The sequence below is a fragment of the Colletotrichum scovillei genome, assembly GCF_011075155.1.
Source record: "Colletotrichum scovillei strain TJNH1 chromosome Unknown Contig00001, whole genome shotgun sequence".
NCBI classification, from domain to species: Eukaryota; Fungi; Ascomycota; class Sordariomycetes; order Glomerellales; family Glomerellaceae; genus Colletotrichum; species Colletotrichum scovillei.
In genome coordinates, this window is record NW_023336259.1 from 4,355,359 (window position 1) to 4,367,749 (window position 12,391).

At 53.2% G+C, this 12,391-nt stretch overlaps 4 protein-coding genes across 4 annotated transcripts; 2 read left to right on the forward strand and 2 right to left on the reverse strand.

Moving 5' to 3' along the window:
* Positions 1 to 131: 131 nt before the first annotated feature.
* On the reverse strand, positions 132 to 1,526 carry HER10_EVM0008339 (uncharacterized protein; the record flags this gene model as incomplete). The annotated part of the gene is made up of 1 exon (XM_035477866.1): positions 132 to 1,526. One exon carries the CDS (start codon positions 1,524 to 1,526, stop codon positions 132 to 134), a length of 1,395 nt encoding a protein of 464 aa, XP_035338648.1.
* A 1,217-nt stretch (positions 1,527 to 2,743) lies between these two features.
* On the forward strand, positions 2,744 to 3,561 carry HER10_EVM0012028 (uncharacterized protein; the record flags this gene model as incomplete). The annotated part of the gene is made up of 2 exons (XM_035481432.1): positions 2,744 to 3,451; positions 3,508 to 3,561. 2 exons carry the CDS (start codon positions 2,744 to 2,746, stop codon positions 3,559 to 3,561), a joined length of 762 nt encoding a protein of 253 aa, XP_035338969.1.
* A 2,845-nt stretch (positions 3,562 to 6,406) lies between these two features.
* HER10_EVM0009434 (uncharacterized protein) lies at positions 6,407 to 9,238 on the forward strand. Its single transcript, XM_035478920.1, has one exon. The coding sequence runs from the start codon at positions 6,764 to 6,766 to the stop codon at positions 9,149 to 9,151; it is 2,388 nt and encodes a 795-aa protein (XP_035338745.1). The 5' UTR covers positions 6,407 to 6,763; the 3' UTR covers positions 9,152 to 9,238.
* Positions 9,239 to 9,754: 516 nt separating this feature from the next.
* HER10_EVM0005856 (GMC oxidoreductase) lies at positions 9,755 to 11,745 on the reverse strand (the record flags this gene model as incomplete). Its single annotated transcript, XM_035475459.1, has 3 exons — positions 9,755 to 10,345; positions 10,475 to 11,476; positions 11,641 to 11,745. 3 exons carry the CDS (start codon positions 11,743 to 11,745, stop codon positions 9,755 to 9,757), a joined length of 1,698 nt encoding a protein of 565 aa, XP_035338390.1.
* Positions 11,746 to 12,391: the final 646 nt, after the last annotated feature.

The window sequence follows — 12,391 nt, forward strand, 5'->3', positions numbered from 1 at the left end:
TACGATGCTAGAGTCTTTCTACATGTATTTTGATGCCTGTCAAAACTTATACACATGCTGGTATCTATGCTTTCATTTATCCATCCATACGATGTCGTTGTCCCGCTTCTTTCCGGGATGCCGAAATGTCCTTACGGCCACAGGCCATAAACAAAGGGGTCGACATATGGGTAGTCGGCCTCCATGCCCATAATGATGCTGTACTCGTCTCTCAGTAGATCTGAGCCTTCGTTGCCGAACTTCGAATATTTACTCAGCTCATGCCGCCGCAGGGCAATCGTCCACGGGAAACTGGAATGAGCGACGCCCATGAATGCGCTCGCTCTAAACATGACCAGAAAATCCACCAGGGCATGCTGATCAAATGTAAGGGCATCAAGTTGCTCGCGATCGGCCCCGAGAAGCAGGTCGTTCTTGGTCACCACCGTAATATTCCTCCTCGGCGTACCAGTCTCTATTGAGAGATACTTGTTGAGCCTTTCCGCAAAAATGTCGACCACAGTTTGGTTCCCGGATGCCACATAGACAACGTTCAGACCCGTGCGCTCGAGATAGCGGAATTGTTCTTCGAATTGGTCATCCATCCGCGAAAAGCGCCATTCGTCGGGCCCCCAGGCGGAAGTGGCATCCTTCTCCAGCCGTAGATGCGCCCCAAAATAAGCATTGGGGTTGATGGCTTTTCTCGGATCGAAAGGAAGCGCGAATTTCTCCTTGAGCAGGTAGAGAATCTTTGCCGCAAGAGCACGAGTGTCATTCCTGAAGGACAGAATTTTGCCGAACTCGTGTACGAAGGCGTCACCGTCGTCGCGCACGGGATACTCAAGGAAGGACTGCTCCATCTTGATGTGTACCGGGGCTTCTGGACCCATATGTTCTCGAACTCCCTGCTCTTCAAGCCAGTTGTCGAAGAAGTATCGCCATTTTCGCGGATGCCTCAGTCCCTCTCGTGGGTGGTCTGGCTCGAAATGGTCTCCTACCAGAGACAAAGGCTCCCCTAACCGGTGTTCGTAGGAGGGAAAGTCCGTCGCCTTTTCGTACACGATCATCCCCGGACACCCCTCTGTCAGGCGTGTTATGAATGCCTCGCGGTCCAGTAGGTAATCGAGGGGCACTTCGTTTCCCGTCTCGATATCGGTAATGTCTTTCGCGTTACGCAGGGACATTGAAGGCAAAACGAGTGCACCTCCGCCGTGGATCGCATACCGGACGCACTTCAGTATTTGATTTCGCACCATGCCAATGCCGCCGTGCTGTTCTTCGCAGCTGAAGAGCAGCCCAGGGCGAAACCGAGTGCGAGAGCATGTTTCCCGAATGGGCGCGTAGTCGATCGGAGTTGGAAATTCGACATCAATGGCTTGTCGCACGAACCCGCTCTCGGTCGTCGCTTCTTCGTTCGATTCATCAGGAAAAAATGTTGAAACCGTATCTGCGATCGCGTCGTGAACGCCTAGTAATCGAAGGCTCCAGACAAAAATAAGAAATAGCGCCAAGAAGGACCACACCAGTGGACGGTTTTCGGAGAGCATGGCTGTTGTTTAATCAAACAAACAAGATCATCAAAGGAAGAACGCCGCCACGATAGCCGATTGGGAGGCCAAGAACACCAAGAATTTGCCAAGAGATGAACTCCAGTTGCATTTCTTCATCGAGAAGAATGGAGAGCAACGGATGGTCGAAAGACCCCCAACGGGCCCATCGGGGCATTCGCGAACATGGGAGCTTCAAGGATCCTTGGTGGTGAGGTTTCAGCCATGTTTCAAGCGACCGTAAGATCTACTCGTCCTTTTCAGAGGCGCTAACTCCTCGGGGGATCAATGCTGGCTTACATAATTGAACTTGCACATGAGAAATGGAGAGACGATAAATCACGATTGTCATTGCCATGTCTCATGAACTATCTGGAGGTTTGTCTTCTGGCTAGCTGGCTAGTTCAACCTAGCATTGCGAGGAGAAGAATGGGCGGATTGTCGCGTCGAGCTTTTGTTGACACTTCGTGTTTTCAGCACGGCCCTTGGATCAAGGTTTTGCAGCAACGGCAAAGACCACGTTTCCTCCAGACCAGGGTTTAGATCTGACGGAAGATATAGAAGGCTTTGGTCGAAGGAATTCTGCGATTCTGCTTGAATCACCACCAGTATATCATAGTTTGGCTCATCGATATAGTCTTCAGTGGTCATAGGGGGTATTGCTGCTTGAGTCTACGGCAACTGAGACTGAGACTTGGAAAGATACCTATGCGAGCTCAACTCTCTTAGAGGTAGACAATAAGCTATCAGCTGTGCCAATTGCTTCTGACAATGATCAATGCTGGTAGCGTCTGCGAGTTGACCGGAGCAGTGCAATTCTGTCGGACCGATGGTGGATCGGCGCTTCGGTCCGGAAATGTGGGGCATTCGGTCCGCCAATCCCGATCTGATGGCGAGCTATGCTCCGCACGACGATATGTATTCCGGAGCCGATGTACCAGCGGTTGTCTGAGTCAACGAAGAGAAGAATTCTCGGCTGTATGGTTATCGTCAAACCTTTTGCACTCACCGTCGTAGTACTGTCTGGGGTCTGATGCGACATACTCGTGTCATTACGCGTTGTGTCTTACTCTGTGCCTGGACGTTTTAGTCCTACACAACCAGACTGATGCCATATCGTCAAGTCGTCTCAGAATTGAGCAAAAAGCCGTCTTGCACAATTAAACGACTGTGGTTCAGCATTAAATAGGTGGTGTCGGTCACTTGTCACGCACAACATGTTACCAAAGTCGGACAAACGCGAAGAGAAGTACTCCCTCCTCAAAGAGGAGACTGAGGGAGAGTCTTGCGAAGAAGGCGCGTCGAGAGATTCCTCTGTCGATCAAGAAGCCGGGTTCGCCAGAGTCAGAAAACACCTTCCATGGCAAAAGTTCGACCCAGCTTGGAGATCTTGGTATCTCTTCGTTCCACCCATCCTCATCTTCTCAATATTGGCGTATCTCGCCTTCTTTCCATCATGCGAAACCTGCCAGAAGATGGACCTCGACCTATCGGGGTACGTCTGCGCGCCCAACGGCGCTCTACCCAAGATCGCGCGCGACAGGGGCTGCGAGTTCGACACCATGTCGTTTAAATGGTGGCCCAAGGAGCCTATGGGGCACAAAGATAATGTGGAGCTACTCAAAGAATTCCACCATGAAGGTCCATGGCATCGATACTATGATAAGGGCGGAAAACATGAGATACCACCGACGAGCGAAGTCTTGACCGCCGGCTGGGTCACGAGGAAGGAACACACATACCACTGCATGTACACTCTGCGGCAGACGCACCTGTGGATTTCTCTGGGCTACGATCCCCCTTTCAACTACAGTCATACGATACATTGCACCAAGTACCTGATGGACGCGATACTGGAGAATCCGCCGAAAGACTTTGAAGAGCTCAATGTTCATGGCACCCCATGGCCGGAACATCCGGATATTGTAAGTGTTGCTCCCTGACTCTTCACTCATGGCCTCCAAAGCTCACCATGCATCAGGTTAAGCCATACTATCCTTGCAAACATGAGGGACTTAGCTGTGAATCTTGGTGATACTAGGCATACATGAGCTTTTTCTTTCCAGATCACGTCAAATAGAAGAGCGCAGCCGTCTATTTGATGTGCTAGTAAACCCAAATAATGTTCACTATTTCGTTAGATAAAACATAGCCCGCCAAATGACAGCTTTTTAAGACACTCTTGTGATCAGTGACGCGTATGCAGACGTTGGTTCGTTATAAAGATCAACTACGAAGAACACGCAGGTCAAGCGAATCTAAGACTTCAATATTCTTAAGACTGCCGTTTGAACATTACGGACAACATAAGCCAAACGGATATAGATGAAGACAGAAGAGAGCATGGAAGCCATTCGCGCTTTTTGCATCATGTTTGGCCCTGAAGTTAAGCGTTGGTTCTGCTCGGAACCCCCTTGCTTAAGTAAGACAATTAACAGAATGTGCTATTTCGGTCAAAACATTAGGCTGAGAAGGTTTTGTTATTTGGTTTTATTTTATTTTATGCACTACGTGCGTAAAAAAGCTCACCCTGTATAAGTATATCTCTATATGTGGTTTCCCTTTAATGGTGTATACTAGCATATACGTATCTCGTTAAGTTAAAAAGTGTAATAGTACCCTGTAATACGCGCAGAGCTTCTGCTGGAAAAGGCACCCCTATGGGCTACACGTCCAGCCGCACCACCAGCCACCTATCAGTTGTGTGGCGCAACACCCGGGCGGGCAGACGGCAAGTCGTCTACTCGGTCACGGCTATGGACGGCACGCGGCGAAGGTTTTGTTATATGACTCAAGTAAGTACGCTGAAGAGGGCTTGGAGACTTAAGGATTGAAAATTGGACGAACTCGGCCTAGTCAAGCTTCTTGCATGAATTCTTCATCGGTCTACATGAAAGATCTTTATCAGGACCAACATGGCGATATCGATGATCGCAATAAAGCAGAGTTTCTTCCGGCCAAAAATTGCCGAAGGTAAAGGGAGAGTGCATGAAAACGAAACAGTCCTTGGTGAATCTGCTCACTATCGAGGTCGCCGTCACTCGTCACTAGTCAAATTATGATCAGGACCTCGGCGGTGGCCAATAATCAGGCTTGTTCCGCTAGTGGCTATGTCCATCAATCTGGCAAGGATCGGTTCCAGAATTTGAAGGTCCCCCCGAAGAAGCAGCCAGTGGGATTTTGCACCTTGAATCGCGAGAGAGTCACCCGCCGCCTTCCGTTTGTTCATGAACAAGGCTCCCGCGGGGAAGCTAGTCGGAAAGCTTGGCATGACAGTTGATTAACGCGCCATGGAGTTGGCTCGATCACCAGATCAGCAGCGCTCCCGTCTGCGAGTCAAGTGTTGATCAAGCAATATCCAGTGTAACATCCAAAAAGCCCCTGAGAGACAGAGATCTGGGCGTTAACTTTCGGGTGAATTCTGTCCTGTTACTTCAAGGTTAGTCCCTGTCGCGTTCCCGTGTCCCCGGATTGCTTGGGGATTCTCTGACTCGTCCACCACCAAATGCCACAAATACCCGTCCGGATAAATAGGCGGCTTGTATACGCGTAGTAGCCTCGCATTGCGCGGTAGAGATGAGTTTTGTCTCCCGCGGCGAGTCCAAGAATGTTCGGCCGAAAGAAAAGGGTAAATGCCAAATGGCAAAACATACCCAATCTCACGACCCCAAAAGAAAAGAGGGAACAAAGCTTCGCGTCCACTATTCGCGGCGGAGCAAATTTGAGCAACTTTTACCGAGGAGCTCGGTAAAATTGGACGAGAATCCACCGAGTATGGTTCAATTTATTCATATCCATCGACCCCAATTATTAAACGCAAACAAATTCCGCCAATTGAGAAGGTGGCATTCCAGCTTATGAGGGGTAATTGTGGACTACAAACATGGGGGACCTCCCACCTGAGGCTGATGGAGACATTGGAGAGTCTCGAGTAAAGCAACTCGATCTTGTCAGAGTTCTGGTCCAGAAGATCAGCGTTGCAGCAAAAGCTAGTTGTTACTGGTTAGTCTCGGCTCTTGATCCCGATGGTCTAGCCTAGCCAGCAAAGTGTCTTCGATTTGACATGTCTTGGTGAGCAGAAGTCACGTCATGGCGGTAGTGGACGGAGTAGGCGCTAGGTAGACAGGAGTGCATGAGATTAAAGGTAGCTGCAGGGAGGCTCTTTCGACATCTCGCGTACTGGAAGGATTGTTTGCTCACTTATCATCACGTCCAATTCCCAAAGGCCCTTCTCGGTCGCCTCAAGGTTGCATTATTCCCGCTATCCACTGCGGCCGCCGCCCCCCTTCGGTCAGTTCATCCGAAGATTTCAAAGTGGCTGGAGCTGGTTGGCCGCAGAGGCGCTGAAGGTCGGTCCATTTCACCGCTGGACACCAACGAAGAGGGGACGAAAGGGGGCGGCACTGCGCGCCCAGATCACCTGCAGGCTTCGCGATTGCGGTAAGTGGGACACCTCACATGTAAGTAAAACAAGCCGTCTCAAATTACACGGCACGTCATAGGGACAAGTCGCCTGCGTTGCCTGCATCTGCCTGCAAGTGCGGCGATGGCCTCGTTTGGGAGCTCTGCCAATGACTGTGTTCTTATTTGAAACAAAGCGCGAGCTGGCTCAGTTGGCGCGCTTGGCACCAGATAGCAGACAAGTTTACATCAAACATTCTAGCGGCCCCAAGGATGCACATCCCGGGGTTCACCAACTTCAGCGGGTCTGCCGACGACCGAGACCAACACGGAGAATCTCTGCGACCCCCTGGTCTGGCGCTACGGACCCCGGACTGCGCAGTATGCAAGCAGCAGCCATCCTTGGGCAATGTGAGATTAAGGAAACTTGCTTCAGTGGGGGTCCTTCCCGTCTTGTACAATTCCTCCAGGTACGGATACTAAGTGGTACGGTGGGCACTTAGTTGTTGGATGACGGATCGTTGGATAGGAGAGAAGTCTAGAAGGCATGGAGAGATATAATATCAACGCCAGAGGGCCGCCTCCAACTTCGACACGACCTGACTCTCCTTTCTGATCGTTGAGCCGCATCTTTCGTGCATTCCTTCTTTTTCGAGTCACCGCTAGTACGGTGTTTTCATTCATTTTTCACTTGTTGACCCTAGAGGTTACGTTCATTCACTCCCATTTTGAGACTTGTTCCCTTCTTTGAACAGTTTCCAAATCCACTCCTTATCCCCCAAAACGAAACCGAACAAACTCGAGATATTGAGAAGAACTTGCAAACGATCGCCATCATGCGCTCTACAATCTCAGGAGTAGCGGCCCTTCTCGGGCTCGCTGGATCTGCCACCGCGCAGCTGCGAGCCTCGGCTTACTCTGACCCCCAGACCGGTATCGACTTCCAACGCTACCTGCCTTCCGCCTACCCATACAGCTTCGGTATCGCGGTCCCCGAGACCATCGGAACGGACTTCATTGGTCAGATGGTTGTACCCATCTCAACAAAGGGTAACTGGGGTGCCGTCTCGTTGAAGGGTGGCATGTTGAACGGCCTCCTCTTCGTTGCCTGGGCCGATGGTGAGGATATCAAGACATCTTTCCGCCTGGGAAGCGCCTATGCCAACCCCGACGTCTACACTGCCACCGAGGTCTCCGCTGTCCCCATCGCCAACGGTACCTTTGTCAACAGCACTCACTTCTCGTACACCTTCTTGTGCCAGAACTGCATCAACGACAGGACCAGCTTGGCTGGCGACTCCCCTATCCTCGGCTGGGCCTACTCCGACACCAGCCCGTCACCCGTCTCCGACTCGGCTGCTGCCCTGAACTACCACTCCGCTGGCTTCGGTCAGTTCGGTCTTGACATTGCTTCTGCCAAGTCCGCCAAGTTCGATACCTGGTCCAAGTACGCAAAGGCTGTTGAGACTACGCCCGTCCCCGGCAACGGCACCACCACCCCCGTTCCTGGCAACAGCACCATCCCCGCTCCCACCACCTCCAACACCACCTACGATGTCATCGTCGTCGGTGGTGGCCCTGCTGGTATCATCGCCGCTGAGCGTCTCGCCGAGAAGGGCTCCAGCGTTCTCCTCATCGAGCGTGGCCCTGCCAACACCGTCGCCTTGGGCTCCGACATGGCTCTGCCCTGGAACGACACCCTTACCCCCTACGACATTCCTGCGCTCGGTAGCTCCATGACCAGTCTCTCCGGAACGTCCCTCTGCAGTGACACTGCCTCCACCGCCGGCTGCTTGTTGGGAGGATCCAGCTCTATCAACGGTCTCAACTTCATCCACCCTCCCGAGCACGACTGGCAGCGCTGGCCCGCAGGCTGGAACTGGGCTGACGTCTCCGACGCCGCTTCCCGCCTCTACGAGCGCAACCCTGGTACCACTGAGCCTTCAGACGACGGCAAGTACTACGATGACTTGACCTTCCGTGTCCTTTCCGGCCTCCTGAGCGCCAAGGGCTGGAACGAGGTTGACTCCATCAAGTCTCCCAACGAGAAGTCCTCCGTCTTCTCCCGCCCTTCGTGGTCCATCAAGGACAACCTCCGTGCCGGCCCTGCCCGTACCTACATGCCTTTCGCTCAGCAGCTGCCCAACTTCACCCTCAAGCTCGAGACCAAGGTGATCCAGGTCCTCCGCACCGGTAGCAAGATGACCGGTGTTCTCACCCAGGCCGCCGACGGCAGCACCCAGATCATCAAGATCAACGCTGGCGGCAAGGTCGTCCTCGCCGCCGGTGCCATGTCTTCTCCCCGTCTCCTCTGGAACTCTGGTATCGGCCGCTCTGATGCCCTGGAGATCGTCAAGTCCGGAGCTGCCAGCACTGGAGTCACTCTCCCCGACCAGGCTGACTGGATCGACCTTCCCGTCGGACACCACCTCCAGGACCACGCCCAGGTCATGCTCCAGTTCAACTCCAAGACCAACTTCAGCGCCTACGCCTTCAACGCCATCGCCTCCAACCCCGTCACCAGCGATCTGGACCTCTACAAGCAGGGCTCCGGTCCCATCACCCAGGCCGCTCAGCGTATGCACCTCTGGACCTCCGCGGAGGGCTCCGACGGCCGCACCCGTTACCTCCAGGGTACTGCCAGTGCCATGCAGAACGGCATCATCACCGTCCGCACGTTCCTGACCCACGGCACCTCCACCCTCGGCGAGCTCGGCATCACCGCCTCCGGCAACACCGTCCTCAACACCAAGCCCTGGTTGATCGACGCTGCTGACAAGAAGGCCATGTCCGACTTTGTCCAGTACTGGCTCGACCTCACCAGCGGCAGCAACTCCACCCTCAGCTACGTCACCCCCGGTGCCACTCCCGACGACATCATCAGCACCAAGATGATCTCCGGTGACCACTGGGTCGGTAGCGCCAAGATGGGCACCGACGATGGCCGCAAGACGGACGGTACCGCCGTCGTCGACCTCGACACCAAGGTCTACGGCACCGACAACCTCTTCGTCGTCGACGCCTCCATCCACCCTGACTTGCCCACCGGCAACACCCAATCCATCATCATGATCACCGCCGAGCACGCCGCCGAGAAGATTGCTGCCGTTACCGTCACCGGCTCTTCCAACTCTACTGCCCCCGAGACCAGCAAGTGTAACGGCGTCACCAAGCGCGCCCAGCGCCAGGCCATGCGCTTCAGACGCCATGCTCACCTGCACTAGATGATTGAGCCCTCAAGTGCTGAGTGGATGTGATCATGGCAGGTACCGGCTGCGGGTGACGACGATGAACTCCTGAGCCACTTCAACGTACATGTTTCGTTCTAGATTATCTTATGTATAAAGTTTCTCTCCGTAAATAAATCATTTCAGACTACCAAATGATATCTGGTTCAAGCATGCTTTGGCTGTGACGGTTGTCCGTATATGCACTCACTGAATCTCCCATCAGCATGGTTGGAGTACACAATCCTGAGTCAACTCGTTCTACAAGACACCAAGTTCTATCTGTGTGATGTTTGTATAATGGCCAAACGTTACAGCCTGCAAGATGACATCAACGGTCCAAGGGGCTCAGTAAGTTCAAAGCTGTGGCGTCACTAGAGAGCTATTCTCAAGCGTGATACAGCTTCATCGAAGGAAAGCCCCTGGTCTCGTCATCTTCTCATCAGATATTGCAAGAAAGCGCAACTTATCACACTAGGGCTCTAAGCGAATTGTGCTAATATTGGTGAAAAATTATCATTAGAATTATGAAAAGAATCCTCCAGGGCTAGTCTATGCTGTCATCAATCATCTCATAGACGCCTGGCCCCGCGTTTACTTCTAAGCATCTGCGATGATGCGCTCAGCCGCGATCTCTGCAATACCATAGACGGCAGTTTGTACATGTGCAGAAATAAGCAGAGGAATGACGCTAGCATCGACAACGCGCAGGTTGGAGGTGCCGTACACCTTGAGGTCGCTGTCAACAACACCGCCATCCTCCTTCGGGAGCATGGAACAGGTTCCGACGGGGTGGAAGATGCTCAACGTCGTGTTAAGAGCAAACTGTTTCCACTGCTCGTCGGTCTGGACAACATCCAATCCAGGTTCGTACTCGTTCTCCCAGATAGATCTCATTGGCTCGGTGGTTGCGATCTTGCGGCAGTACTTGATGGCCTGGACCGCTGCCTCAAGATCATGTTCGTGCGCAAAGTAGTTCGGGTTGATGACGGGCTTTCCAGTGGTGTTGACGGGGTTGATGTGAATGTTGCCCCGGCTCAAGGGGTGCATGATCGCGGCGATGAGGGTGAAGAATCCTTCGCCGAAGAGAGGAGATGTTGACGCGGGGTACCCCTTGACGCCGGTGTAGCCATCTGAGAAGATGACCTCGAGCTGGGGGATGGAGGGATCGGTCATAAACTCTAGCTTTTTCTGGTCAACGACACTGGGGTCTTCGCCGACAGCTTCTTTGGCGAGGGAAATCAGGCGCGAGTCGTTGCCGATGGCTTGCGCCCAGGTCGTGAAGGTGTAGCCGCTGCCGGTGTAGTCGTATAGCGAGACTTGTCCGGCGTTCCAGAGGGCCAGCTGCTTCGCGGCGTAGGTAGCGTTGCTGCGGAGGATGTCGAAGGAGGTGAAGTTGCCCTTGAGCTGGTAGGAGCTTTGAATGCGAAGATGGTCCTGGAGGTTCTCGCCAACACCAGGGAGGTCAATGACTTGTTCGATGCCGGAGGCGTTGAGAACCGAGGATTGGCCAATGCCTGACAATTCCAGCAAGCCTGGGCTTTGGATGGAGCCAGCTGATAGGATGACCTCCTTCTTGGCTGAGATGACGGTTCCGTCTGAGAGAGTAACTCCCGTGGCCGCCAGAAGATTCGAGTTACTTGTAGCCTTCCCGAGGTTGACCTTGATAACCATAGTACCGGAAAGGATTTCCAAGTTCGATCCGGCAATGGGGACATAGGCATTAGCACTGTATGACCTGTTGTAGTGAGTCGGATCAATACTACTGGGCTGATACATCACTCCGAGAGGATCTCCGCCGAGTGACTCCAAGTTGCTTTCAATACCGAGGGCATTCATCGTCGGGATCCACGTCTTCTGATGCTCGGGAATGATGCGGTTGATGACAGCCTTGACCGGGCCGCTGTCACCGACACCTTCGGAGCCGTACGTATCGGTATTGATGCCAGTAAAGTTCTCCGACTTCTTCATAGCGGCAATCATCGTCTCCCAGTTCCATCCCGGGTTGCCGAGAGCCTCCCAGCCGTCATACTCGGCCGCGGCAGCCCTGTCGTACGACATGAGGTTGAGGGCGGAGCTGCCGCCGAGGACCTTGCCTCGGTTGACCGTGAAAGTTCGGCTATTGACATTGGTCTGCGGCACGGTTGTGAAGTTCCAGTCGTACTTGGTGGCCAGCGTCGAGCCCTTCATGCCGGGGACGTTGATTTTAGGCTCATCCCACACCGCCGGTCCCGCCTCGATGAGGAGGATCTTGGAGGCAGGGAGCCCCTCGCTGAGACGAGCCGCCACGGCTACTCCAGCGGTGCCACCGCCGACGACGATCTGGGGGTGGGAAAGACAAAGTGTTAGTGTGTCAGGTAATTGTCCTCCCCCGGGCCGCGGCAAACGTAAAACACCCAAAAAGGGCACAAACGAATAGGTCGAACAGAGCGACCCCGTAAACGAAGCAACGCAAACGTCCGAGAGCATAGATGAGAACAACTTACATAATCGTAGGTATCCTCATAGGGCTGTGACGAGAAGGAGGAGGAAGAAGCGGCACCCAAAACAAGGGCCGCGGAGGCGAGGGCGAGACTCGACTTGACAAGCATGGCTAAGACGATGCAGCGATCTTTTCCCACACATTCGAGAAAATAAAGTTTAGGAACCCTCGGCTCGGCGATCTGGGAAACGCGCTTCTGCAAGTTCTGCTAGAGTCTAGATCAAAAGAGAAGCAAACGCTCGAGCTTTCAAAAGCAATAAGCGTGATATCTGCACATTAAGTCCAGGTTTGGGAAACCTCGTCAATGGTACCAATCGACACGAAGTGGAGGGCGTGCTGTGGCGTGCCATGTTCCATGCGGCAGCAGGATCGTGTCTCTTTTTGTATGCAGCCCCCAAAATTGCCTCAAGTGAAAGTCGAATGTCAATAATGCGGTTATTAATCCCCTTACAAGCTTCTTTAGCAAGTTAGCAGGGCTTCTTATCCATAGTCCAAGAAAACGGCGCCAGTAATCATACACGCGGCCCAAAGAAATATCCTTGTTCTCCGCCCCAGGTCGCCCGTCCTTCAAGGTCTGGAGGGACGGGAACATGATGGTAGCTTAGTGGGGTACCGAGAATCCTCATATGCTATAGACTATTCGTAGGTACCGCTGAAGAAGTCCCGAGAGGGGAGGAAATGGTGGCGGTATGTTGTGGTGGTGTCACACGGCAGCGTAAGCACTTATAAATGCGCGTGTAAGCTACCAGCGCGCC